The sequence below is a fragment of the Aquila chrysaetos genome, chromosome 6 (assembly GCF_900496995.4).
Source record: "Aquila chrysaetos chrysaetos chromosome 6, bAquChr1.4, whole genome shotgun sequence".
NCBI lineage: Eukaryota > Metazoa > Chordata > Aves > Accipitriformes > Accipitridae > Aquila > Aquila chrysaetos.
In genome coordinates this window covers 23,572,682-23,600,222 of record NC_044009.1, presented here as the reverse complement: position 1 = coordinate 23,600,222, position 27,541 = coordinate 23,572,682, and the positions used below count along the sequence as shown (strand labels likewise).

The window sequence follows — 27,541 nt, the reverse complement described above, 5'->3', positions numbered from 1 at the left end:
AGTTTAACAGTTCAAACCAGAACTCAAGAGTACTTACTTCCTTACCTGCTTAAAAGAGGTGGTAGCAGATAAGCGCACGGTCTATTCAGGACTGAAAAGCTTAAAACTTGCATTCCTTTTCTCCACCCAGTATTTCTGGGTCACACACATTGAGCTCTCAGTGCTTTTTCTTCTCCAAGGAGGTTTCATTCAGCAAAACAAAAAAACCTGCAGCATCTCAGAAATTTTGAAAGAGAGTAAAGTAGAAGCTCTCGTTAATTTGATACTGAAATCAACATTCCCAACACCAGAGCAGGCGGAAAGGCAAAGACATGCTGCTTCATGACTAAGCACCAAGGAGCTGCCTTGTGAGATGGAAGCTGGCCTGCACTGGACATTGGCTTGCAATCATAAACCAGGAAAATGTGCTATGTAAGAAAAGAAGTGAATCTCCTTCCCTTGTTATCAAAGGAATAAGCAAAAGGGACAAAAAAGTGGCCATGCAAAAATAACTTCTCTCCATTTCGATGCCACTGATTAGGCTTACGAAGCAACTGATGTTCATACAAATTTTCTGATTAGGGTAAATTATATAGGACAGTTTCTGAGCAGCACATATATAATTTATCTGATACTTTTGAGGAAGCGATTACATTAATAGTTCAGAGGAAACTGAACTCTCATGTCTGTAACGATTTCTGTTTGAAAATGCATTTACAATAAAAAACTAAAGGCACAATAGCCAAGTCTTCCACCTCATTATGAATAATTTTTAATACCTTTGCTGCCTGCTCAAACATTTCAGCTTCAATTCATCTTACTTGCCTAGCAAAAAGCAGATGAACTGAAAAGGTCTTAGTATTCCCAGGCAATCCTGAGCTCTGCTTAGTAAAACATCAGTGACTACAGACAGTGCAACAGAAGGATCCATACATAACACCAAGGACAAGGGATGGTTGCAATATGGTAGCACAGTCCCAATATGCTGTTTCAGGATACTCCTTGACCAGGCTCTCAATTATAGCAGGTAAACTCATCGCAACCTTCCTGAGGAAATCAAAAAATGCAGTTCATGTTCTTGATCCTAGAAGAACTGCATTAATAAACACATTACCAATTTCGTTAGGGATTTGGTATATCCACTAACAGATAAGTAAGCCAACAGGCAGTTAAATACCAAGAGCTGGTCAATAAGCTGTATTCCACAGAAAAGCACCAGCTACACTGGCTGCAGTTACCAAATGTTATCTAGCTAAAGACACTGCTATTTTGTTTAGCTGATAGTTTACCACTACGCCTAGGAAAAAAATTTTCGTATTAATTAATAAACTGAGTGATAAGCACAGTCAAAAATTGTTTCCTCTTCCACCATAAAGCTTCAAGAGCTTTAGTATCTTGATGATATGATGCTACTTCAGTGTATCTGTATCCCCTACAGAGAATGGCAGAATTGGGAAATCGCTGATTCCTGCTACTAATAAAAAACACTTGCCTTTTCAGCTTCATTATCAGATAAGATAGCTGTAGAAGTAATTTTGCCCTGGGCTTCCCCCACCCCCCACCAATCAAGTGAAGAAAGTTGCCACAATCACCACAGAAGCAATTTGAAAGCTAACTCATGTTAGTTCAAAACACACATCTGAATCTTGTCAGTCAGTGCAGCAAAACCAAAATGTTTGAAAGATGATTAAAAAAGGCTTTCTCAGGAGGCACAATAACGCACTTCAGCTGTTCAATGCATCTTTGATATTGTGCAGAGATATTTCTATCAATTTTACGGAGAACTTAATATTACCACCTTTGAGTTCTTTAGAGAATAAACTGCAACAGAACATTTACATATTCAGAAATTTTTTTGATCATTCATTTAAAGCAATAAATCTTAGAAACAGACCTGATAGCGGTTTGAAAACTAGCAAACAAGTTAAAAGACAGAGGCATAAAATCTCCATAAAAATGTTTTTATTCCTTATCAGTGGAGACTGCATATGAAAAGAGGACCTAGTGTGATCTTTTCAAGAAAACAAACTGCAAAAAAAACAGCAATCCACCTAAGTAGCAGAGACACTGGGGTATCCTGCTCCGGGGCAGAAGACAGCTATCAAATTCATCTCCTTGCCCTCTTGCAATACAGGGAAGTTACAGTTTTCAGCAAGAGGCTAAAGAAATTATGTCAAGAAATGCTACTCTGAAGCAACTGTCCAAGGGCCAATGTTCCTTCCTGCTCCTTATCAGTCTTCATCCTCATCTTTTGTTTTCTTCTTTTTTTTCTTCTTTTTCTCTGCATTCTGCAAACAAACAAACATTGCTATGAACAAAGCATCATGGAGAAGCAAAGCAACACATGTAGCTGGGCAACGGAGTTCACACTCAAAGCATTACAGCAGCTGCCGCACTCAGCATAGCACAACCCAAGCGACATCCCCTTCCTCTATTGCTAAATGCATTCGATGTTTACAGCACAGTGGGGCCAGTGGGCAAGGGAAGCTGTCTGCCACACTGCTGGCAGTTCAACACTGTGGTCAGGCAGTGAAGCTGTGCTAAACAAAGGGGAGAAAATGAAACCCCATGTTAAAAACAGGATTTCAAAACTGAGCAACCAGTTTGGTTTGGTCCCATCCACTCTACTGTTGCTAGAAGACATCAAATGATGCTTCATCAATTCAGCAGGTACAGCCTCTGCTCCCTACAAGTCCTAAACACTGGACAGATGCCTGTGGATTGGCACCAAGGGACACCCTCCCCACTAGAAAAGATGTGGAAAGAGAGAAGACTAAAGCTGGGGGTGGGCAGAGGAAAGGAGGGGAAACATTCCTGATACATGGAGGCACTACAGTCACAAATTTCCCAGACCTTATTTTGTAACACAAGTCTTCTTGGACATTACAGTGATGGATATCATGAAATAAAGTTACTAGAATAAAACTGTCCTTGCATACCATGGGTTATACAGATAAGAGTATTTTTTCTCCCTCAGTCCATATGTTTTAGAGAGAATCCATTCCCATAAAGGATCAGGTAGCTGTGCAATTCCGCCTTACCTCAACTGTGGGGCTGGTTGGGGGTTCCTCATTCAGTACCTCCTCTTCTTCAACTTGCTTTTCCTTATCCTTTTTCTTTTTCTTCTTTTTGACAGGTTCATCATCTTCTACAGTTGTCTCTTCTGTACCACAGAAGGAAGGAAAATGAAAGGCAGGTTGTCTGTTATTAAGAGTGTAAAAAGCAAAAGGATAAGCTTTCTATGAGATGTCAGAGGATGCAATGATGATAGTAAGAACGCAAAATACTGAATACACTGCCCTTCTTTACATCTCTCTACATTTATTTTCTTTACACTTTGCCCTTACCTGCATGACTACTCCCTGCTATAATCAAAATACACAACTACGTAAGACACAAGTGACGATGTTCAGACAGCACTATTCACATCTCCTGGTACAAATACCACTCCTATATGCTGCTCACAAAGTTTAAAACAAGCTTGCATGTTTTCGTTTTTCTGCCAAGTTACCTTCAAGTACTCTTTCTGAAAACAGACTGTCCAGTCGGGCAATTTTTTTCATCAGCATCACAATAACAGTGGAAGGACTCTAAAGCCCACACTAGAAATGCATTCAGCCAGCAGTAGATTGTTTGCAACTCATTTCCCTATCTTGGTGTTGGAAATTTGCTAAGAAGCAGACCAGCTTGCTTTACCATTTAGACTGGCAAATGCAAAGATCTCTTAATGCTGAGCTAACATAAAGCATTTAATGCAAAAGCAGAAACTCTTTCCTGTCATGGAAGACAGGAATTGAATTATTTATATAAGCAGAGAGGAATGTTAACCCAAGGAAAGATTTACTAATGCTGTCTTACATTTATTTTTCAGAACTATTCATCAACTGCTGGCCTATCTAATCACAGTGGTAAAGGCACTATGATTTACCACTCATTTTCTAGAATACATACCACACTCTTAGGAATCTCTAGGTAAAGAAACCAAGCAGAAATCATTACCAATCTGACAGCCTATGCAGTAGCCAAGCTGTTACTGGAGCATACCCAAGTTAAATTTATTTGCACAGCTGAGTCAGTGCTGGATACCAAGTTTCTCAGTACATAATACTCATGAGTAAGTTCATGACGTAGCAACCACTGTCCTTCAGTAGCTACAAAACTGAGACACTGAAACCGGTGGCGTTTGTGGTGTGTACAGTTGCTACTGGAGGTATGACTCGAAGTAATTTTCTCACTGTACTCCCCCCCGCCCAAAACCAAATAAATTTCATTTTGAAGCATACACACTTACCACTTACAAAAAGAACAGAAACAAAACCAATGCTATCATAAAAAACCCGAACCACACAACCTCCTAACATCTTGATTGTACTTTGTCACAAGTTTAGTTCCTCAAGGCAGCAGAAGAATTATGAGAGTCAAAAATACACTTCAATCTTTGCCTCTAACATAAGCTTCAGACAAAAAAATTGGCTTCAGGGTAAAAAATTCTAGACATGTCTACAGGAAAATACAGCCAGCTAACACATGCAGTTTTCTGACATTAAAAAATGCCAGAAGCAAAACAGCAAAGGATTCCAGATAAAGGAACTGGTAAATATAACTGTAAGTGGTTTCTGCCATACACTCATTCACAGTAAACAGCGTGCAAGCATAAGGCATTCAAAACACCTGTAAAAATCACCTCCCTAGCTATGACACAGGGAAATAAAAAGTAGCTGAAAAATAAGCATAAACTACATTAAAGCCATACTGTACGACAAGAGCATACGCATCATATTTTGCTGTACAACCCATTTTCACTCAGCTGGATCGGTAAGCTGTGCATTTTCAAGCAAAATGTTGGGTGGTAACCGTGGAAAAATAACTTCTCGTTATTACCTTACATGTCATCAAGTCTGACACACCAGGCAGTGGAACCTGTCACAATTTACAACTGCAGATGATGCACTGTGCACTCATAGGCACTGTCACTTCTCACAGCTAGTAGCAGCAGACACCTTCCTGAAGATTTCAGTTGATGCTTTCTAGCAAAGCTCATCACAAGACTTCAGGTATTTGTACCTAGGCAGAATGAGGATAAAGGCTCCAGGGGTGCTGGTCTTTTCCCTCCAGGTACAACACTTCTAAGTCACTCAAGCCCAGTGGGGTTTCTTTGTGATACACAGCAGCTGACAAGAAAGCCAACAGCTCTTACTATCAGGCATGGAGGCACAGAAAGCAGCACCCGGAAGAGCAATTTGATTGATGGCCCTGTGCAGTCCTGGAGATCACCAGCAGTAGTTCCACTCACCCATTTTCCACCAGTTTTCTGTAAGCTTTTACATGCCAGCCTGATGTACCCTCCCTCCTATACATGATGCTGGGCATCTACAGAATCAAGTCACATTGCCTATCAATAAAGACACCACGTCATGATGTTGCTGTGATTTAAGGCTTTGCGCCTTGCAGGGTTCACTCCATTAAATTAAGATGGTATTTCTCTTTTCAAGAGAGACCTTTCCAAGTGACTAGCTGCTGCTATATCCTGATACTTAAATGCAAGCAAGCTGAACACTTCAACGGGGGCACTGGCTAGCCCTGTTGGTAGTATGCATTCTGTCTAGCCACATTCAACTTCAAAGACTGTAGTCACAAAAATATCTGTCCTATTTCACTTCCCCCACCACTAAAACAGGTTTTAACAGACAACTCAAGTGGATTGTAACTTGTTTCAGGCACCATCCTTCCACTTGGTTTCTTTTTAGGTGTAAAAGGTGAAAGTGGTTTGAAGTCATGCCTCACCCCCAACCCCCTTGCCAGTTCCTATCCAAAGTACTGCCATACATGCACCCCAAACAGGGATATAGTAACATTTACATTTCAGGCTAGCACAGTTCAAAATATTGTCAACATCTTTACAACAAATATTAAAACAATAGTTTGACAAATCACTTTTCAGTGGCAGCTTCCCAGCTTATTCTTGTCCCTTACCTTCCTCTTGTAATACAAACTGAGTCAAAATTGATATGGCTGAAGAATTCCTTTTTTTCCTGGACTGCTTTTCCACCAGCCCCATTTACCACACAGCTGTACAAACAGCATGGGGAAGGAGGGGGCAGAGACTTCTTTCATAACACTATGTCTGGATGTGTAATCTCTGACCAGGGAAAAGCTTAATAGAGCACTGCATCAAAAAGAATAGAGCCAAGAACAGCAGAAATTAAAGGCTCACGCACATTCAAGTGGACATGCAACATAAACCTTAATGCTGGGACCTCCTCTGCACTCTTCTGTGTATTATGGAACTCCCTGAACTACTCAAAACTTCTCAAACCACCACCACCACCCCTCTAGCACACTGGAGTCATACTAACTATACTGGAAAAGAGCAAGGTCATGGTCTGCCTAGCCTGTGTCAGGGAAATCCATGTACTTTACCAGGTGGTCAAATACAAGAATTTGCAAACATAGGGGCAGTACTATTTTAAAGGGTACAAGAGAACAGGTTGAAGGGATCAGTTCTGCATACAGGTGATATGAGAAATAGCTCTCTAAAAACACTTCTTCCACAGCCTGAAGCAACTGGCACAGTTAGTTCTAATGCCCAAGTATCCAAATAAAATGACCCAGCTGATATGAAGAACTGAAGTTTACAAGCAAACAGCATGGATTTCAGTAGTCCACAAGTATTCTGAACACTGTCTACTGCTCAAATAATTCTTGGCAGCTCAAGGGTACCTGCTAAGCTCCATTCAAACCCTAAATCCAGAGGTATCAATGCTCAACAAAGCAAATGAAGCAAACACAAGCAGATTTGTGTATAAAAGCATGAACCACTGAATAATATATCTATGAACAGAAACATCCTCCTCATACTGTAGGAGTCCAGGCTAGAAATGAATGTAGTATTTCACCTGTGAGGAGCTCACGCCTGTGAGATGTCAACACTTGCTTTGATAATGCAAGGGAAGCCCAAGGGAACAATTTTGAGGCTATAGTAAGGGAAGTTAGTTCAAAAGATTATCAAAAGCAGTAGCTGTGAGAACACCCACATTCTCCAAAAAGCAAATGGGCAAAGTTCAAGCCTCCAAAGTACTCATGTGTCCTTGTCTCATTATGGTAAGTACAAGAGAACAAGCTGGGGCACAGATCTCAACTTTATAGCACAAAGGATTCTCCCTCCCGTGTAACTTTCTCAGCTAAGTTTAGGTTCCTACAAGTTGCTCCATCCATGTATACAGACACCATGAACCAACCGGCGTCTGCAAAGATCACGCCTCAGCATCAGCTGAGCGGGAAGGTGTACAGAACCAGCATAACAACACTCTGATACTCTAGAACACAGCAGTACAGAGAAGGGCAGAAAGGAGAGGCTGACAACCCTCACCTGCTGCAGGCATGGGTACTTGACAAAACTTGGGAGTAGCTCAAGCCCAGATCTGGCTCAAGTTCTTACAGAACTGACTTAAAGTCATCTTCCTTTTCCTTTTTTCCCCCTCCCAAGTTACACACTGGGTACTCCACTATCATAGCAAGTATTAGGCCAGCCATTTAGACATGCTGAAGTGCACACTGGAGAAAAGAAGAATGTTTCTTAAAATGAACCATAATATAAAACCAGATTATTTAAGTCACAGTCCAAAAAAAACTTTCTTCACACAGTAACTTACAAGAGCAGGAAAGAACAACTGTGGCCATAGTTCAGTTTTAGCTCTCCAGAAAGTAACAATTGTTCATGTATTATGTAAATTCAGACTGAAATTTCCAACTGTCATTTCACCTCAAATTTTGACATTCAATCTTTATATGTTGAAACATGCCAGAAAACATTTCTATACAGAAAAAAACAGTATTCTTTAATGAAAATCGGGCAAGTTCTGGTTTTACAGGGAAGAGCTTTTTTGTCTTCAAGATACTGAGGCCCACTAAATATGAACCTGCTCAGCAAGAAATTCTGCAAGAATATGAGCAGAGTTTTGTTTTTAAATGTTCTTATATGCTTACAACTGTTTAAAAGCAGATATTTAAAGTAAATGACTGTAGTCTGGTGTCAGTCCATAAAGGATTATTACTTTTTTTAAAATACACTGTCATACCCAAGGAGAATAACCAGGTATTGTGGTTGGCTGTAAATGTTAAGCTCCACTGCATGATGCACACAGCAACATGCCAGCAACACAGATGCAGCAACTAACCTTTCATCTCTGCTTTGAGCTTCTTTGCTTTCACAGCAACCTCTGTATCTTGGTCTTCTACCTCCTGAATTTTGCGTTTCTTTGAAACAGCAGGAAGTGTAGAGTCACCAGATGGGTCAAATATTTTTACTTCGCTGTAATGAAGAAAACAAGTCAGTTTAAGTAACAAAAAGAGCAGCTAGCCCCCAGGTAAGATCCTGCAGTTGAACATAAAACTTTCCAACACAACCTCCCAAGAATATTTGCAAATCAATCTTGCTCAGCTAACAAAGCATCTACAGGTAGTAAGGCCATTTCTCCAATACATGAATGGTTCATCAGTAATCATGACTACAGGAGACAGCCCATGAAGTACAAATGTCTGATCTGAACAGAAGATACCAGTTAAGTAAGAGTTTGGTTTTATCTGTTCAAGGCTCTACAGAGCGCTTAAATTACCCATTAGACTGATCTCTGCTGCTGAAAGCCCTTCTAGTATAGCTGTATGGTCACAAGCACATCGCTCCCCACAATTTTTTTAAGTCCATATAAGCATACCCTAAGGGTAATATATATACAGGATTAGAAGTAGCTTTACTTTTGCTTTTTCTGCACTGCCTCTCCACCATTATGTTCACAGGGCACAACTCACAAGCCAGGGTAATGATATGCCTCATCTCTGTATCACTTGGATCACCAACTTCATGGGACATTCAAATACCTAATCTGTGTCTGAAACTGCCTCTTCTCAAATATTGCGTGCTCCTTTGTTCAGTCCCAAACTCCTCTACAGGCTGCAGAGAACCAGCCACACTGAAACCCAGTGCTCTTTAGTTGGACCTTTTCAGGGGGAATGGAATCATACAATAGCAATGAAGCAATTTTTTTTTTTTCTTACTCATTCAGAACAGAATTCCTACTGAAGGAGAAAGGAATTTTAAAAGAGTAAGCCTAAACTATTCCCCCCCAGCCACATACTGAGCATCTGAACTTCTCTACAGTAGGAATCTGAAGTAGCTACCTTGCACAGGTTAAAAAAGCAACTGAAGCTAGTAACTAGACTGGGAAGCATGTGGTAATTAATGCTAGCAGACAGTACCATCAATTCACCCTCTAAGCATCAGAAATTATTCTTATGGGTATTAGCACTGCATATTGGCCTTACAGAAATTGATTACACAGCCTTTTGCAAACAGTGGACTCCGCTTCAGTTAAACCCAGGCAAGAGCTCACTGGCTTCCTTGTCATTGTCAAATTACTGCTGCTAATTAAAAAAAAACAAAAACAAAAAAACCCACCCCCAAAAAACCAAAAAACAACTAACCAACCAAAAAAACCCCACCAACAAAAAAATCATCAAATAAATATGCCAAAGATAGGTAATGCACTCTCTCACATCTTTTTTGGAAAGCATACTGAAATGCTTCACTTGAACCTCAACTCTAAAAACTACCTCGCAATTAACTTCTGAAACTTTCCTTTGATGTAGCTAACTCATATAGGATCCATAGTTCCATACAAGATTACGAGATTCTTGCCAATCTTCTTAAAACACTAGTTTAGCCCTTCAAACAATCTCCATAAAGCAGCAGTACTGCCATTTTTGTACAAGGACAATTTAACAGGAACCGAGTTAAGTTTCCCTTTTAGGCAGCCAAAGCCAAACAGCCAGGAACTATCTTCAGTCTCTCCCCCAAGCCTAGACACATTTGCAAAGCATGTCTAACAGTAGAAACATGTCCTGGCAGGAATTCATGACTCCTTATTTCAAGAGGTCAAAACCCAGCACGTATGTTGTCTCCTCAACACCCTCCTCTCTAAGCTACTACCTCCTTATAGCGCCCTGATGCTTCATTTACTGACACTTTTCAAAAGCTGCTCCAGAAATCACAGCCATCACTACACTTTGAAATGTCTAGCATATGGAAATGAAAGTTACAGCTAGGCTTGAGAAAGATGTTTTGGGACTGCAGATGGGTGCAACAGTGCTATTTTTTCCTCACAGAACTAGCACCCAGCCCTGGTTTTGCTAAGCACTTGCCCTCTCTACACCAAAGGTTCAGCAAAATAAGCAGGCCAAGCCAAGCAAGAAGCCTGCAACCGAATTAAGCGAAAAACCCAGATGTCACAGCTCAGACTAATAATAACCTGTTCAAATCCTTAGATGTTCAGCTGTCCCAGTTGCCATTTAGAGTATCACTTCAGGCACCAGAAACTGCTCTAACAGTGTCCAGCATACAGACCCTACCTATTGCTTAAGATACATATTACTACGTACAAGACCTAAACAAGGAGATGAAGCTTTGCTCAAAACAAGTGGTGCCTTTTTTTTTTTCTTTTCTAAGAATAAGACGACTAAGTAGGTCTCTAGGACAGCTTCCATGTCAAAGAAATTCATTCAAACTCTCATTTTCTCAAATTTAATTCATTCAGACTTACATTAAATAAAGCTGCTACATATTAACTCCCCAAACTATTCAGCTTTTTGGGCTGATGCTGATAGCATCTAAACATACTTGTTATCTGATTATATTAGTAACTTACTATTAGAAAATCAGGACTGTTTCTCCAGTTCACTGGCTTTACCACAACTGTAAAATGTGGGAAAAATGAAATTCCCATTAGCAATGGGACTTGTCATCAGTGTTTAAGAGCACAGAAAATGTTTTCTGGATCTTAAGTCAACTCAGCCCACAACCAAAAAGCTTCTCAGAAATAAAAACATGGAGAGTTATTTATACTCAGCCAAGCTGAAAGGAAAAACTATTCACCTCTTGTTTTGATACTTGTCTGTCCTGGCCAAGGCTTTTCCAGTGCCACTGATTCTTCTTATCTACAAGAAAAATTTAGAAGTGAAAAACAAATTACTCATAATGAAAACAATTCATAACACAAGTTCTACAGCTCTTGAAAGTAATTAAAAATGGAAAGATAGGCATATATTATTGGCCATATATTGGCCAGGCTCTTGTGTACCTGTATGTCTTACACCTGTGAGTAGAACAGTGACAGGGAGGTGACTGGGGTGAGAAAGGTATGTGCCTTCCTAATATTGCCCTTCAAGAGCCCAATTCAATTAAAGGGCATCTAGTACTAGATCAAACATACCACAGCCACATGACATAAAACATCATACTTCTAAATTCCCAAGACCAGCTCAAATTTGTGCACACTTTCTTTTTTTGCAAGGATAACTGCATGTCAGGGCAGGTATCACCCTATGTCTGGCATAAAGCCACCCTTAAAACCACAATACAGGCCCCAAACTGAATTTGAATTAAATTTGTACTTGTCAGGTAATCAGTTTGTGTTTTGGTATTAACATGCCTCCTTGCCTTTGTTTCGACTGGAATTATCACCTCCCGTGAAATGTTCAAGGAGTAGCAGGCAGGTTTTTCTGGATTTTTCTTTTTTGTTCTAGCAATGCCAGTACTACAGCATTAGTATCAGAACTTCTAGCTTGGAAGGCTGAACCTAGTCATCATTTACAAGGTCACATGCAGTAGGCACGCCACCTAAAAGAGGAAAGTGAACCCTACATTCTCCCAGCATGCTGCGCCGATGGCAGCAGATGGAACAGCAGGTCTAGAGAGGTGGGATATGCATTAGGTGATTGATGGGAGGGCAATGCAGCAATTTGCAGAATAACATCTTGCTTTAGCTACAGAGAAAGCTCCTTAAGACTAAGCATCACCAGCATTCAGATTTCAGGGAGCCATGGTGGAAAACATGAGGAGGGGAGAAAATGCAAATGCACTTTCTTCTAAGATGAAGAGAGAGAAGCTATGAAGTAATAAACGTATCTTTGCAATCAAGACAGAGATGTAGTAGAATGTAAAGGTATGATCTTATTCATCTTGTTCAGAATCAAGATTTTTTCAATGTAATGTAAATGAAGACAGACATGTAAATGAGAAAAACTGACATACAAACAAATGGATGCAGCCAGGTTACAAACCCTACTGCTCCAGCCAAGGTTGGGAGAAACTACAGAATAAGAGTGACACTAGGAGACACAACTGAGTGAACGGAAAAGACTCAGAAAGCAGTGCATCAAAAAATCATACCATAACCAAGAAAGTCAGCTTCATGCAACTCTCTGCTAGACTTACCCCTCTCTCTTCCAAAAGCCTCAGTCTCGTCTCTACTTTTAGTCTGTTCTCAGCTCCCATTTCAGCACTGGTATTCTCTCCGAGGGCATCGTAACGAATAGTCAAGGCAGTCTTAGCTGCCAGCATTCGAGAAATCTGGAAAACCCAAAAAGAATATTAAATGCTAAGACTTAACATAAGGCAATGATTCACTCTGGAAACCATACCCACAAACAAAAGAACAAAGTAACCATTTATTAGCAGTGTTTAGTCCAAAAAACACTTAGTACATCATTCTTTCACCATTGAAATACTGTTAATGTAATGCCTTATTTTCTTGATAAATAGAGGGAAAACATCTGAGACAGCAAGTTCATTACACATATCCCACTCTACCCCAGCCTTCAAATCAGGTTAGTTTGAGGTGATAGCTTTCTCCACAATTCAAACACATATTCATCAACCTGAACTACAAAAGCCTAAGCTCTCTAAAAGCAAGCCACAAAAGTTACTAGCTTTAGCACAACAAAAAGAGTCTGATTTTCAAGCAAGACTAAAGCCTGTAACAGCTTAATTTACTATCATGTAGAAGAAAGTAGTAACATACCCCTTGAGGAAGTCAGCATTACATCATAACTCAGCAGGAATGCATCTGTTATTACTCAGATGTGTCGAATGGACAATCCCATTCGCTTTTTCAAACAGGAATGAATGACATCCAAAGACTTGTGGGACAGTGGCATGTTCCACATAACCATGAAGCAATACAGTAAAGCAAGCCATGGAAAGAGCCTCAGTGTGAAGCTCAAGCCATCTCATGGACAGATATTCATGCTCTGGAAAAAGCCAAGCTGGTAAACAATTCTGCAACTCACCTTTCCTTTGTTTTTGGTATTGGTTTGTCCCACTAGGGAAGCATGATAGATAAGACCAAATTTAGGTGTGTCCCGTTTAGTCTTCAGTGCTCTGAAGAGTGCCTTCTCAGCACCCAGTAACTGAACTGTTGAAGCTGGATGTTTTGCCAGATTCAAGAGGGAACCTACAAGGAGGTGACACAGCAACAGTAATTTGTAAAAGGAGCAGCTAGAGAAGCAGGAGGCTAGATTCCTACACTATGCAAAAGTAGGAAGCTCAGAGCCATCTATTCCTATGAGAGCTGCTTCATGCTCATTTCCTGAAGGACAGGTAAGCCATTTCAGTCTTTCATGCTTCAATGTCTTGGTTTGATTTCAACAGGGAGGAAGGCTGACTCAATAAAACATATTACACTGGAGTAATGCCTACTCCTCACAAAGTCTGGCAGCAAGAACATGTCATCACAGAACTGCAGAACAGGTAACTGAAATAAGGCTGCTACCTTGAGCCAGTCTGACTATAAAAGCCTAATGCCAGTTTGTCAGCATTTTACCATAGTGACTGGACTATCAGCAGGAGGCTCAGTAAGTGTCTCAGAAGAGGTAGTGACTTAAGTTGCCCTCATATTCCAAAAAGAATTCAGGCCAACTGAGAACTCTGTCATCACAGACTACTACCAAGCTCATGCTGGTATTCTCCAATTCCTCAAGAGCTACCTTCCCCCACTTTACCACAAGATGTTCATCAGGCCCTTGCATAATGCTTTTAGCTGACCAGCTCCTCAGAGAAAACCTCTGATGAGGTCATCTAAGCTTTACTTACACTGATCAGTGTAACAGTGTAACCCACCTGCATGAGCAATGAGCCTTGCTCCAACCAGTTCACCCACCATTACGGTGAGATTAGGAGCAATGGCCATCATTCTGTTCTTCAGGTAGTCATACAGCTGTGTCCGATACTCAGAGATTTCAATCACCTGGCACAGACAGAGTTTGGTTACAGCAATCAGTATTAGCTGACTGACAAACATTAAGAGCCAAATATATTGAAATGAGCAAGTGCTGAGAATTCCAATGAAGGAGACTAATAAAATGCAAAATGCAGACAGCTGAGAGCCCAAGTTATAGAAAGCTTTATATAGGGCATATTCCCAGAGCAGAGCTCCATCCATAAAGTATATTGGATCTGTATTGCTTATTCCCTTATGCAACTTATTTTCTCAGCAAAGCTCCTGATAAAGGAGCTGACAATATGCCAAAGACAGCGAAGCAGAACAAAAATACTTAGTAAGGACGTTTTCTTTAGGACAAAACCCTGGAACATTCAGTTTTCACATAAATCTTTGCCACCATTCTCTTGAAATGGGATGAATGCTCTTTACTTGTTCCATACAAATACACACAATTAGAATGCACATAAAGCAGCCCAGTCTAGACCAAGAACAGGAACTCCTAACCCTGCCACTCCCTGGTAAAGTCACAAAGGGATCCAACTGGCACCACTGAAGTCAGAGGGAGTTCACATACAATCCAGATGAAAGCAGGATAGGGCTCCTAATTCTTTTGGGGCCTCAGTGCTCCACTTTTAACCCCAGGTTTATCAACTAGCTTCAAAAGTGACAGATCAAGAAGAGGCTATACAGTACCATTATCTCAAAGACTTAAAAGCACAATGATGCCAACATCGCACCCCAAAGTAAGACTGTCACTTTTGGAAGACTTTGTGCAGACATCAACAGTCTGAGATGGCTCCCATGAGGTAGTGACTGTGCACCCTCACATCTGTACATCAGGAAAGCAACAACATAGGAATCATCACTGCCATCACAAGTGTGTTAGTAACACCCTGGGAAAACCTCTCCTTGGTAGAAGAGGCTCTGATATGGCTAAAGTGGAGTTCCTATTGCTATTCATCCATGTGTACATACCTGATCACAGAGATGGATTATGTTGTTTATATCTTCTTCTGATACTTCTGTCCCCATGGAAATCTCAGCGGCAGCCTTCACATCCTCTTCAATCTCCTCTGGTAGGATGTCAGAAACATCAGAGGAGGCAAAATTGGTTCTGTCTCCTGTGGGGGACAGACGAAAGCATGTTTGTGCTGGGGGCGAGAAGAACTAGTAAAAAAGCACAGAAACAGATGAAGATAAAAGGACAAAATAACAACAGTGAGTCAAGTCTGCCATCATCCTATTCCAAACTCCCAAAATATATGTCAATGCTCTGACTTCGTGGTTATACTAGCTGAGAATGGTTGGAAATATTAAATTTGAAACTAGAAAAAAAAGCTCTTATTCTGTAACACTGCATACTTCACCTTTTCAGTAGCTGCTTGCTGCAAATTTTTCAATCACAAGATTACAAAGGAAGAATTCCAGGAAGCAAGCAGTCATTTACCACTAACCAAACCTATGTAATTCTTCCTACAATCGGGAGAAAAGCTCCCTTAAAACCACAAGTTTCTCTCGGAATGGCAAACTTCATTTAAAAATAAAATAAAATCATCAATACAAAGCACATGCCTAAAAGGTGAGGCAAGTGTCCAAAATAATACAGCAGTCATTCTTTCTGCTCTTATAGCAGTTATTGTCTCCAAGAACACCCGCAAACAGGTACCAATTCTCTTTACATCAGTTTTTGGCAGCTAATTTCCAAACTGGTCTGCTGACGAATTGTGATTCTAAGAAGATATGCAGGTGGTCCATGAAGAACCAATGGGTGATATAGTATTAGCTTTCTCTTAAGCTTCAAAATGGTGAACTGCATCAACATATAGATGCAGGCATACACTACTTTTCTACTGGCCCTATTTACACTGCTGCTGAAGGCAGGATTGTATACAGGGTCATGACCAGCTGGATGAGCGAGTCACTGGTCTACAAATCAGTGCCATTGTTGCGCTGCACACTAACATGCAACATTCTGCAGGCTCATGCCTCCTTATTACTCACCAACTTTCCGCACACATTTACAATACGTTAGGTTATCTGTGATGATTTTGCCCAGTTCAGGGAAGTGCCAACCATACCATTCCCTACAGCGCATGATGTAGTTATTCAGTTCTTTGTCCAAGTCATCAAGAAGTGCTAGGAGAAAGAAGAATGGACTTTTTTTCTAAAAAGGTAATCTAAAAAATGGAAAACTCTCAAATCAACAAACATAAATAGCGTAAAGGGAAGTAAACTGAAGTATTTTATCCCATAAAGACTGGAATGAAACATAAGCTGCAGTACATTAGAAGTCTTCGCTTTTCAGAGAACTGCATAATCCCAGGCACAATATTACAGAAATATTAGAATTTCCATGAGTGTGGCCTGAAAGTTTTGTCACTGGGACTGTCTTGGACAGACTCCTTTAACAGCTGCAAAGCACATCCCCCTGGAAGGGGAGCAGCACCCAGTTATTCTTCCTCTCAGTCAGCCAAAGTGCTACACACAAGATTGATGTAAAACTCAGCCATCTAATAAACATTAAGGAAACATGTTTTAATGGTGAGAAACTGATCTTGTATTCAATTACTTCCTTTAAAAGATTGTATTAAGTCCTTTAGCTGCCTTTATAATATAAATATACCCAACACAAATCCAACAGGCTCACCATTTACCAGATATGACCAATAACCGGATTTACAACATAAGAGTAACACCCACAGCATACATTGCTACAGAGCCCTGAGGCTAAAATATTTCCCACTAACACAATACCAACATTCCCATCTGTTGTCTCAGTGGTAGTGACGAAGGAACTGAATTAAATCATTAATTTCAGCTAGGCTATGTTTCATCATTGACAACAGTCTGGGAATTAATATTCCAAATAGGATTCCTCACCACTGCTTCAGAGCAAGCATGCCGATTATGATGTGGATGTCTTCAAGGAAAAATGAGGAATGGGCTTTCCTAGCTGTGTTTACAATTTCAGTCCATTTTCCATTAAGAAAGCAAGGGGAGATGGAATGCAGCATTACACACTGCAGTAGGTTTTACACGCCTAACATAAGAGTCTATTTCTACATTGCCCTCTATGCAAGACAGCACCAAAATGAAGGGTCAGAAAATCCTGTCCTGTGGGGCTCATTCTCCCAACACTACTTAGAAGGGAGGCACGTTGGGAAGCGAAGTCCTCAGGGGACTGAACTAACACTGCCTATATTTCAGCTGATCTCTATGCGAAGAAAAAGTGGATGCCACTTTACTATATCGCCCTAAAAATGTTCCTGCTTGTGGAAAACCCTATTAAGAAAACACACCTTATGCCAGGCTGAATATCAATGCCCAATTTACTGAAACATGCTAGGAGGAAATTGACAGCAATACTTTTCTGTAACCAATGTAAAAAAGTCAGCTATCCTAAGCCAAATCCAGTAATAATTTAAGCTCTAAATATACTTACAAATTGCCTGGATAATCATGGTATCTACTTTGTCCGGGCTGAATTTCAACTTGTATCGGGAAAGGCTGAGGAGACAGAAATACAGTTTCACCAGCATCCTGACATCCTGCTGCAGAGTATGTCCCATCTGTTCCTGTTTTACATGAATATAGTTGTCCATACATTCATTCATACCAGCTCAGTTTTATGCCACCGACTGCTCTCAGCTGTGGCCCGAAGCCACAATGACAGGAGTTTCGTAACAGCTCTGACATGTGTACATGCACATACCCCGTGACCAGGGTGAAAGGGAAAGTTAAGGCTATCTGTACCACATGCAGCAGACTGAACATGAGTGCTGTGGCAGGAAACTGGCTGTTGGTTTCTTTCTGCATGGTTCCCCACAAAAAGTATTTGTCAACAGCCCTTCCAGTTCTGCAGTGGCTGGAGGCAATCCACAAAACTGTACCTACCCAGCAGCAAATATCAGCAACGCTAATGTGAAGCAACAGAAGAAACCTCCTGGAACAAATTCTCACTGTCTGAGAAAGCTCATTACCATCTGGCTTTAATGTATGTTTAAAATTTCTCAGTATGCTACAGTAAAAAGACACTTTATGAAGATGCAAGTCCACACTGATAAAGTCCTTTTTCAATATTAATACCCATTTTCGAAGCAAACACACATCTATTTTTAAGAAAATAGCTACAGCAAAGCAGTTCTCTAACTTTCCAGTGGCTCATGGACAGGACAAGCTCATGTCACAATATGGATTAAAAGTTACTCATGAATGAATGCTTGACCCCAACAACTTTGTATTTAACTACTGCTTCACTAAACCTAAAAGGCAGTGATAGCAAGGTGGGAAGTCACCTCTGCCTTTAACATTTACATTATGTATTATATGGGTATTTATTCTAGCATAAATCACCAAATCATGGTCTTCACCTTGTCTCTCAGTGGCAATGGAGTTTTAAATGACTCATTTGACTGCTAGAGAGACATTTCAAACCAAATCCTAAAGTACGTAACATGCAACAGAAAGCTATCAACTTCGGGTGAAGATTAAGCCTCTCTAAAGGGTGGATGCAAACTGGAACATCCTTCCTTTATAAAACAAGATTTCAGATACAAATGTGTCTTGACTTAGAGAGTATGAGACCATGTCACATACTCTGAGACACATCAAGCAACACAGCATAGCCAAGCACACAGGAGTGGGGCAGACACGGGATGAAACAGAGCTGTCCCAGGAACTCACCTGTGCGCAAGACCCAGACACATAGCTGCCATCTCTCGAGAAGGGAGGCCTGTAATAAGCCCTTCAATCTGTGAGCGAATTCCTCTCATCAGCTCTGTAACCATTGGGCTGTGTATACAACTCAAATTCAGTTTGTCCTGCAGGATGGAAATCAATAGTCCAAAGTCAAGCACAACAATGACATTCCTGTAAAGCCCTTCTTCCAGTAGGGAAGTCCTTCTTATGTCATTACACCTGGTTTTCCTACTGCAATCTTGCGATCACACAAGTTTCAGTCACCTTTGATGCTCCAGGTAGCAACACCCCCAGTTCCCCACACAGTAACAATTCCAGTTTGAAGAGGAGATTTATAATTAATACTCTATCTGCTACATAGACACTGGAACCAAAGATTCAAGATTCTGCCATTCACTAGAAATGGTTTGGCCACAGAGAGAAAATTCAGAGGTAGAGGGCTGGGGGCTTTGGGTCTTTTTCAGAGAACAAACCTGAATAATTAGTTCAGAGTCCTTGGTATTATTCACTTTAACACTAAATCCTCCTCATTTTGCAGCCTAAACCAGTCTCCTAAGACAGGCCGAGGAGGTGGTCAGAATAAAAACCACGGGAACAGGGAGTAATCAGACATGAGATGGGAACCTCGTGGTTGTGATGATATCTGACACCTAGGAGACACTGGAGAAAGCAGTCCACCTCTGCTGTACTACTACTTTCCTCTGCTAGGCAAGGACTGAAGGATGTGCACAACTGCTTGTAGACTTGGGGAGCCACCTTGTTCTGCCTTCCTCAAAGACAGTAAGTCATCACCCCCCCTATTGCTGCATCTGTTAGTGATGAATAAGCATGTGTGCCTGGCTGTTTTTATCTGTTTGCTGTCCCTCCTGCCCCTTTTTCTGGATGGGATCATTAGGGAAATTAATTTTTTTAATCATTCTAAATATTTTTAACCAATATTTAAGAGACAAATAAAGCAAACCTGAACACCTTAGTGCACTTTTACCGTACCATTCACTTGTGTACTCAAGACAACATCTTGCCAGTATACATGCGGTACACATTTGATCATAAGGATTAGGTATCTTCCACACTGCAAACACAGCATTGGCAGCATAATCCATCGCTAATAATTGCAAAATCTCTGGAACCTGACTATAAGATTTCAGCAGCATGAGACAAAAGGAAGAACGGCAAAATCAGTTATCACCTTTATGACACCTCCAAGTTTGGCATCTGCTACAGCCAACTGTTCATGGGCATCTTTTGCCACTATCTTCTTGAGAATTTTCTTCAAGTTCTTGCTGAGCTTGCCTTCTACAAGAGCTGTGGATGCTGTATAAAACAAAAACACCAGAGATACAGTTTCTTTCCCCTCCTAAAACCTGTAAAAATAGTACTCCTAACTTGTTATTTTTATTTTAACTGCCCACAGTAGCTCTAGTCTGAGCTGCAATACTACTTCGCCATGCAGTAGCTAAAATTGAAATAGAAGAAAATTATATACTTGCTCCTTCGGAGGCCTAAATCAAAAACCCTTCTCCCAGTTGCCTCTCGTTTCTCCATGTGGTTTCAGTTCTATTTCTGTCAATTTTGTTTAAGGATCTCTACAAACAGTATGCCATATGCTTTGGATGTATGTTTAACATTTCTGAAGGCAAGGTTATATGGGAACATTTTGTGTATCATTTAATTAACCAAACATTTTCCAGGTCTCCTAGTCAGCAACCATGATATCCTAAATTGAGTAATGGCTTATCTGCATACTCTGATGATAATGTACTATCTAAAGTCCAACAAAGAATGATGCCAAACACACTGACTGGGCAGTCAGACACAGACCCTTTTAATATAGCTTGTAGACTAACAAATTTTAAAAGGACATTCTTCATTCTCAAGTATTAATAGCTCTGTAAAAGGTTTACAGTCCCACACAATATATTTCAAGCAAGCACTTATACAACTCTCTTTGCAGGTCAGCTCTGTGCTCCACAGAACTTCTGTGATTGATGCAACATCTTCATCACAGCAAATAAGAGCAGAAGCCAGTGGTTGATTTGCAGAACATTAATGAAACGTAAGGGTAAAATCTAAGTCCTCTCAACCCTTCCACAACAGAGATGTTTCCACCTTTCAAGCTGGCCAATAGCTCCTAATCCACTTAGAACAACTACATACATAGTCTTCCCTTCCAAATAAATGTGACCTAGGTAGTCTGAATAATCTCTTCCATTTCACAGATTAGTAAACCTGAAGCAAAGTAGTAGAAGTTTTTGGCAGGGGGGTGGTTCTTGTTCTCTTCTGTAAGGTGGTGGTTTTTGTTTGGGTTTTTTTTTTTTTTTTAAATCAGCCTAACTATACATGATCTGAATCCAAACCTATGCAAAAGCAACATAATCCAAAAAATATGCCAGGAACAGGAATATACAGCAGCTTGAGTCTCAGTTGTTTCACTTGCATCTCATGTATGATGGCAGTGCCTCCATTCTTCTTTCCTTAGCTTCCTTTATAAGCTAACCCTACCACATCAGAATATGAAGATCCATTCTTTAGTCGTAAATGTGACCTGGAACATGCACCTGCTGATGTCATACAGCACATTCAGCAGTAATAGTCACACCATTTCTGAATGATTAGCTAGAACTTCTATAATTTCTGTTCAAACTAGTCCACGGCATCAAACATTTAAGTGTTGAATTAGTAAAAATTACTGAATATAAGGCTTTCCGTTTTGTTTGAACTCCTGAATTTCTTTTAAGTAGAATACAGGCATAAAAAATGTAGGCTGCAAAAGCACAGACATAATATGCGTGCATAAAACAAGGGCAGTTGTGATAATATATGTACTCTGATATCTGTCTGTTGTCTCAGTGGTAGTGACGAAATGTTGACTCAAATCAGTTATATTCAGCTTCAACAAGAATCCATCATTGACAACAGGCTACGTATACCAGTCAAAACCTTCTACACAGTGCTCACTAGTGAGCTGCTTGGAAAATAATCATGGTAGGAAAAAACTACACTTCATTACATCTCTACAACACTGTAGACTGGATGGATTACCTCATAAAACAACAAAAACAGTTGACTTTGAAAAATTTGTAATTTAAAAACTAAGCAAAGAAACAGAGCAGGGACAGAGGTAAGTAATGAGTGAAGTAGTTCTTGACAGGGTTGTTTGGGTTTTTTTGGCAAGACTGGTGTTAACTCACTTACCAGCAAGTGCTTCTGTTGTGTCCTGAAATTTTTCAAAGTGTTTCAGCTTTACTCTACAGAAGAAAAATACAACTGTATGAACGAATGTACATAAGCCAGATGCTAGAACCATTTTACTTTTTTTCTGCCTCTGCTATTATAGCTCCCCTCTTCTCCTTAAGACTGCAAGACAGCAGAGATCAATATCCAGACCCTCAAAAAGAGGGAAGAGCACTAAACCTGCTGATTAAGCCTGATGTGACTTTTCAGCTGGGTCCCACAAACTTCATTAAAAAAAAAAAAGAAGAAATTTTGATTTAGTATTTCTAGGACCAACATAATCAGAAAACCTAAGCCCCCTTTTTGTTTTGTAGTTCATGATTAAAGACAGATATCATCCATTTAAATTTCAACACTGCACCCTGATTAACCAGGTGTCACTCCTGATTGACTGACAATAGCATCTTTCCACGCATCTTCAAAAGGGAGCCTTCTACCTCTGTGGAATGCACACCCTGCACAGCTCAGATTTAACATGCTTTTCAATCAAATGCATCTTCAGAGACTTCAAAACTGAACTGATTCATTGCCCATGAAACTTCAAGTCCTTCCTTGTAATTAGATGTTAGAATACAAGTTCTGAGCTGAGCTTAAAACAAACAACAGAAAATTCTTCTGTGCCCTAACTGCTGACCAGAGCCAAAAAATCACAGGGACAGTGTTTAACCACACTGTGTCAGATACTTAGGCCCCGCTTCCCTCTCCCCCTCACAAAGTCTGTGGTGTTGATATCCAGAGTTACAGTTAAGAAGCCATCTCAATCTAGTAAATTCCTTGTCAGGGACAGGCATTTGACTAATCCAGTTGTGATTAACCACTGCTCTTTGTGAGTCAAGTATCTGCAAAGGAAGCAAGGTCACAGATAAAGCTGAATGCTTGAGTTAAGCATTCACAGAGCCCAACAGAAGCTCCAGGCTTATACTGATGCCTTTTCAGAAAGGCAGGAGAGAGAGGAATTACTTTGATCAGAGTAGAGATCCATTAAGAGCCACATCCTGTCTAGCAAGGGGCCAAAATTATGTTTCCAAGACAACATTAACAACACTACAAACAGGCAGATGTGGGATATTCTGGCCTCTCCTCTAAATACTGTTACAGAGCAGGATAAATCCAAATCACAAGGCATAGCTTGTTCAGAGGTATCCATTATAACCAAAGCTGGTTAGAAATCTTCCAATAAAAACACCCTAGACAGACTTGGAAGGAATTCACTGTTGTCCCCAGCTTTAGGGCAATTTGCTAGAAAGGCCAGCTTGGTCAGTGGACACTGCAATCCCTGTGCAGCTACGCAGTGGTGCTAACACTCACTGATGGCATGGACAACAACACTAATTCTCAATTGACAGTGATTCAGATGCTATTACTTTCAGCTGGATTAAACTCTTTTTTTTTTTTTAATAACTTCCTGTGAACACAAAACCCCATCATTTCAGCTGGTTCCAGCATTACAAGCTTGGATGTTCTTGTCAAAGCATCCAGATCTCCTTAAAATATTGTTCAATTTTTTGCTTCGGTGACACATAGTAATGACTTCTGCAGCTTAATTACACTGCAAGGAAAAAAGTAATTTCTTTCACATTGATATTCCAGTTTAAGTTTATCTGGATATCTAACTTCACATTATCATTGCTTACAGCTTTTAGGTTTTACAATACTGAAAAATAAAAAACAGTACTTCCTTCTGAACCTCAGATGTGCCTAACTACAGGCAGTCATGTCCTTCCAAAAGCCAGGCTGCTATCCCCACATAAAGCTGCTTACATTTTGTTTGCTTTTTCGGGAGTTTCAAATTCTTTCCATAAACTGTCAACTTCTTGGAGCTTTTTCTCATTCAGAACCTGTAGAAGGAAAAAAAAAAACCAAACACCACACAAAAAAAAAAAAAAAAAAAAAAAAAATCACACAACTATATTTAAAGCACTTTCGAACATTCAACTGCATTCACCAGAGAAGACCTGAAGCAGATTTACAGTGTACCCAACCACTGGAAGTTAATACTGACTGAGTCAAGAAACTCAATTTTGGTGATCTCCAGTGTCATCATTCTCTCTCAGCAGCTTTATCCTACTAATACACACATAATATTAGTGTTTTTACTTTCAACTGAATTACAGAAGTTGCTCAATAATAGCAGGGTCCTTCTGAACCTGCACATTAAAGCAAAACCCTCTCCTTGTTTATCAAAACTGCGCTTGCTCCACCTCCTCTACGGGACTCATTCACAACCCCAGTGACCCAAAACCAAACCTGCCACTACTTTGGGAAAATACAAACATGTCTGGATGCCTAACAGGAAGGAGTGATCCCACAAGTTATCTTCATCAATCTGAGCTAGCCCAAGGAAGAAAGAGAACATCTCTGTAAAGAAGACTTTTCACCACAGCTTGGTAATCAACCGAGCCAAGAATTACCTAAGAAGCTGCAATGGCTTAATCCAATCTCTGTACAAAGGGGATCCCCCTCAGTTTTTAAACAGCACAAGATTAACAATTACATCCCTAGAGCCTACACGTTTCACAAAATGCAGAGTGTACTGCAAATTCCTAGAAAAGTGCTCAGGGGAACAGTACAGTCAAGATCTTTAAAACATTATGTTCTTTACACCTCACTCAAAAATCTTGTGGTTTTGTCCCCACAACGCAAATGCAACGCAATTGCAATTTGACTCGGTGCAGTGCAGAAATCGTTCTTGCATTATGAGATTTTGCTCCCTTCCAGTTTTTTAAACCCCGGTCCAAGGAGGTTGTCTTTTTCAAACTCAATTAGTAGCTGACCAAATAAACATAGTAACTCATTCCCCACAGAACTCTGAGGCACAGAAAAACCTCAGGGTAACTCTTCCTTTCCTCAGCTTGCTGATTCTTTCCTCCAATTCATCTTTCCGACCCCGAGGCCTACAGAATTTTCAGCCTCTATAAACAGACATGGGTGCGTAGAGAGAAATAAAGACACAGAAGCTGCTAAATCAAGATTTTTAGTATAAAGAAATTACATGCCTATAGATATTTTGTATCCTGCAAGATAGTAAGACTCATTGGAAAAAGTCTTCCAAGATCTGCAACATGGCTATGCCCCATTTGCCCTTACTATTTAGACTGTTTGCTCCTCTAATGGAAGCAGCACCTACAAGGGAATACCCGAGAGCTACACAGCTTGCAGAGGACAACAGTTCTTGATCCCCAAAGCATAAAGGCAAAGCACAGTTATGCTGGAAACCTGGTCTAGTGGAAGGTGCCCCTGTCCACGGCAGGGGGGTTGGAACTAGATGATCTTTAAGGCCCCTTCCAGCCCAAATCATTCTATGATTCTGTGACATCTGTGGGCACTGCTGAAAAGGGAAGTGGGTGACTGTGACTGCCTCCCAAAATTCAGAAGCACAAATTCTGTCCAACCCTCAAGTAAAGAGATTGCTTTAAAAAGAAAAAAGCTAAACTCTGCAGAGAGCATTTTGATACAGAACAAACATACAAGTGTAACAGTGACACAGGTTTGCAGCTGAACAGCTACTGCGTCTAGGAAAGCAAAGCTATGTGATTTGAGAGCCTTGCCCTGCAAATGTACACTGTGGCTGGGGCTTGCCATATCTGTCCTTGGCAGCTGCAAAAAGAATCAGCATGGAAAACCAAAGCTTGACTCAAAACGTATTTTAATAAAATACTACTTCTGCTCAGTCCCAGCAGACAGCTTTCACCTCTCTCCCAATCCAGCCCAGACACCATTTGCAGTCCACCGTCTTTCCCACAGAGTAGGCGTTTAGCAGCCTCCCTTTGATCACTGCTCCTTGACGCCTGGTGCCCTCTAGCCGCTTTGCACACACATCACAGCCAGACCCCCACGCCCCAGCTGGTGACACCGGGAGTGGAGCCCTGCAGCACTTCTGCAGAGAGACTTCCTCATTTCTCTTTATGCCCCTCCTCCTACCTTTGCTTTATGCCTACCTGCTTTTAGAAATTAAAATATGGGTTATTTTCAGCCCCTCCTGGCTCCATTGAAAGCCTTGGCTCACTGCACAAGAGGTTTGAGCCTACTCAAAAGGTAAACTTTTAGTAACTTGGAAGATGCAGGACACTAGCCAGTGTGAACATTGAGGGAGCGAAACCTTCAGGGAGGCTGCTGTATGTGTTAGTTCCCCAGGTATAAGTGTTGGGGTGTGGGAGGGGGGCAAAGAACAGAAACCATCTGCTTTTAAAAGTATTTCTGTCTTCTCCCTGAGGCTTACATCTTGAAATCCTCCTTGCCTGCTTACATCTTGAAATATTCCTGGCCCAAACTGCACAGCTGCACCCCAGTGAGGAGGAAAGGTTTCCAGGCAAGTGAAGTAAACACAGGCTCTGTAGAGCACCAAGAGTGTAGTTCTGCAGCAGGCTAGTGCACAAGAAACCAGCACCTTGCTCTCTTTGCACCTGCACTTGTGTTCACACAAGCTAACCCAGAAAAAAAGACTAAGCTGGAGGGGAAAAATACAAGTGTTACGATCAAACTCTACGAACAAGCTGGTGGAACTGTACAGGCATCAACGCTCAAGCAAAAGAACAGGCCAGAGGGGACCATGGCACAGTAGCAGCTCTAGTTTAGACCTGTTCAAACCACCATGAAAGTGCAGCTTTTGAGCCACCTCATGAGGAGGCTGGCAGAGCCCTGTGAAGCAGTCCGCTCCTCCCAGCCCGCGTTCTCAGCTGAGCGAGGTAAGGCAGACCACACGCTATACCTGCGGGCACCCTCACCCTGCCCGTGCGCTCACCCAGCCGACGAGGCCTGCTTTTGGAAACGCGCTCAAGCCAAGGCACCCTGCACACCCGTTTGGGAACACGCTGCCCGTCTCCCACGCGCCCCTTCCTGCGCCCACAAGCTTTTCCCGGAACGTCAGCCACGAGAAGGCGGCTAGGAAGAGAAAGAGGTCAACGTGCCCAAACCCGGGTGCCTCCAGAGACTCCGAAAGGGGCACGGCCACGGGCGCACGCCTTCCGACCAAATCTACCCCTACGGGTGGGAGCAAACGAGCGCCATGGGTGACGCTTGGGAGGACCACCGAGGAAGCCCCCCTTCCTCCCCGCCGAGCGCCTTCAGACTCCCGCTGCAGCCCCCTCCCCGCGCCTCTGGCCCGAGGCCTCCCTCGCAACACGGCCTCCCTGCTCCTACACCCCCCCCGGAGGCACCGCAGAGGGCCGCCGCGCGGAGTAACTCCCTGAGGAGCCGCCCGGCCCGGGGGGCACTCGCCCCCCCGTCCGTGTTTTTCCCCCTCACTTCTGCTTCCCCGCAGGCCAGCAGCCGCCCCCCCCGCGCCGAGACACACCCGGGCGGGCGGGGACGGGCCGCGGCCGGGCGAGAGGCACCGCACCCGGCCGGCCCTCCACACCTCACCTTGAAGATGGCGTAGCCAGCGGCGGTCTCAAACAGCACCAACATGGCGGCGGCGGAGCCCGAGATGGGGCGGGGGGCGCGGCCACGTGCACCAGCGGACGGGACCCCCGGTCAAGCACACGCGCGCGCCGGAAGGGGAAGGAGCGGCAGCGGAAGTGAGCGCAGCGGCGGGGGAAGCGGCGGGGCCGCCTTCCCCGCGCGCTCTCGCGAGCCAC

General features: G+C 41.8%; 1 protein-coding gene and 4 non-coding genes across 5 annotated transcripts; all 5 read right to left on the bottom strand.

Annotated features, from left to right (window-relative positions):
- Positions 1-1,926: 1,926 nt before the first annotated feature.
- NOP58 (NOP58 ribonucleoprotein) lies at positions 1,927-27,490 on the bottom strand. The gene is made up of 15 exons (XM_030018218.2): positions 27,327-27,490; positions 23,727-23,803; positions 21,927-21,979; positions 19,921-20,045; positions 18,717-18,853; positions 17,476-17,540; positions 16,035-16,169; positions 15,009-15,154; positions 13,931-14,057; positions 13,102-13,265; positions 12,248-12,382; positions 10,907-10,968; positions 8,157-8,290; positions 3,021-3,142; positions 1,927-2,267 (listed from the first exon to the last, which is right to left on the bottom strand). The coding sequence occupies exons 1-15, from the start codon at positions 27,369-27,371 to the stop codon at positions 2,211-2,213; spliced, it is 1,584 nt and encodes a 527-aa protein (XP_029874078.1). The 5' UTR covers positions 27,372-27,490; the 3' UTR covers positions 1,927-2,210.
- Positions 13,670-13,755, bottom strand: LOC115343430. Its single transcript, XR_003924126.1, has one exon. It is a non-coding gene; the product is annotated as a small nucleolar RNA SNORD11 (small nucleolar RNA).
- Positions 14,824-14,907, bottom strand: LOC115343431. The gene has a single exon (XR_003924127.1). It is a non-coding gene; the product is annotated as a small nucleolar RNA SNORD11B (small nucleolar RNA).
- Positions 16,796-16,883, bottom strand: LOC115343428. The gene has a single exon (XR_003924124.1). It is a non-coding gene; the product is annotated as a small nucleolar RNA SNORD70 (small nucleolar RNA).
- LOC115343435 lies at positions 21,566-21,654 on the bottom strand. The gene has a single exon (XR_003924131.1). It is a non-coding gene; the product is annotated as a small nucleolar RNA SNORD70 (small nucleolar RNA).
- Positions 27,491-27,541: the final 51 nt, after the last annotated feature.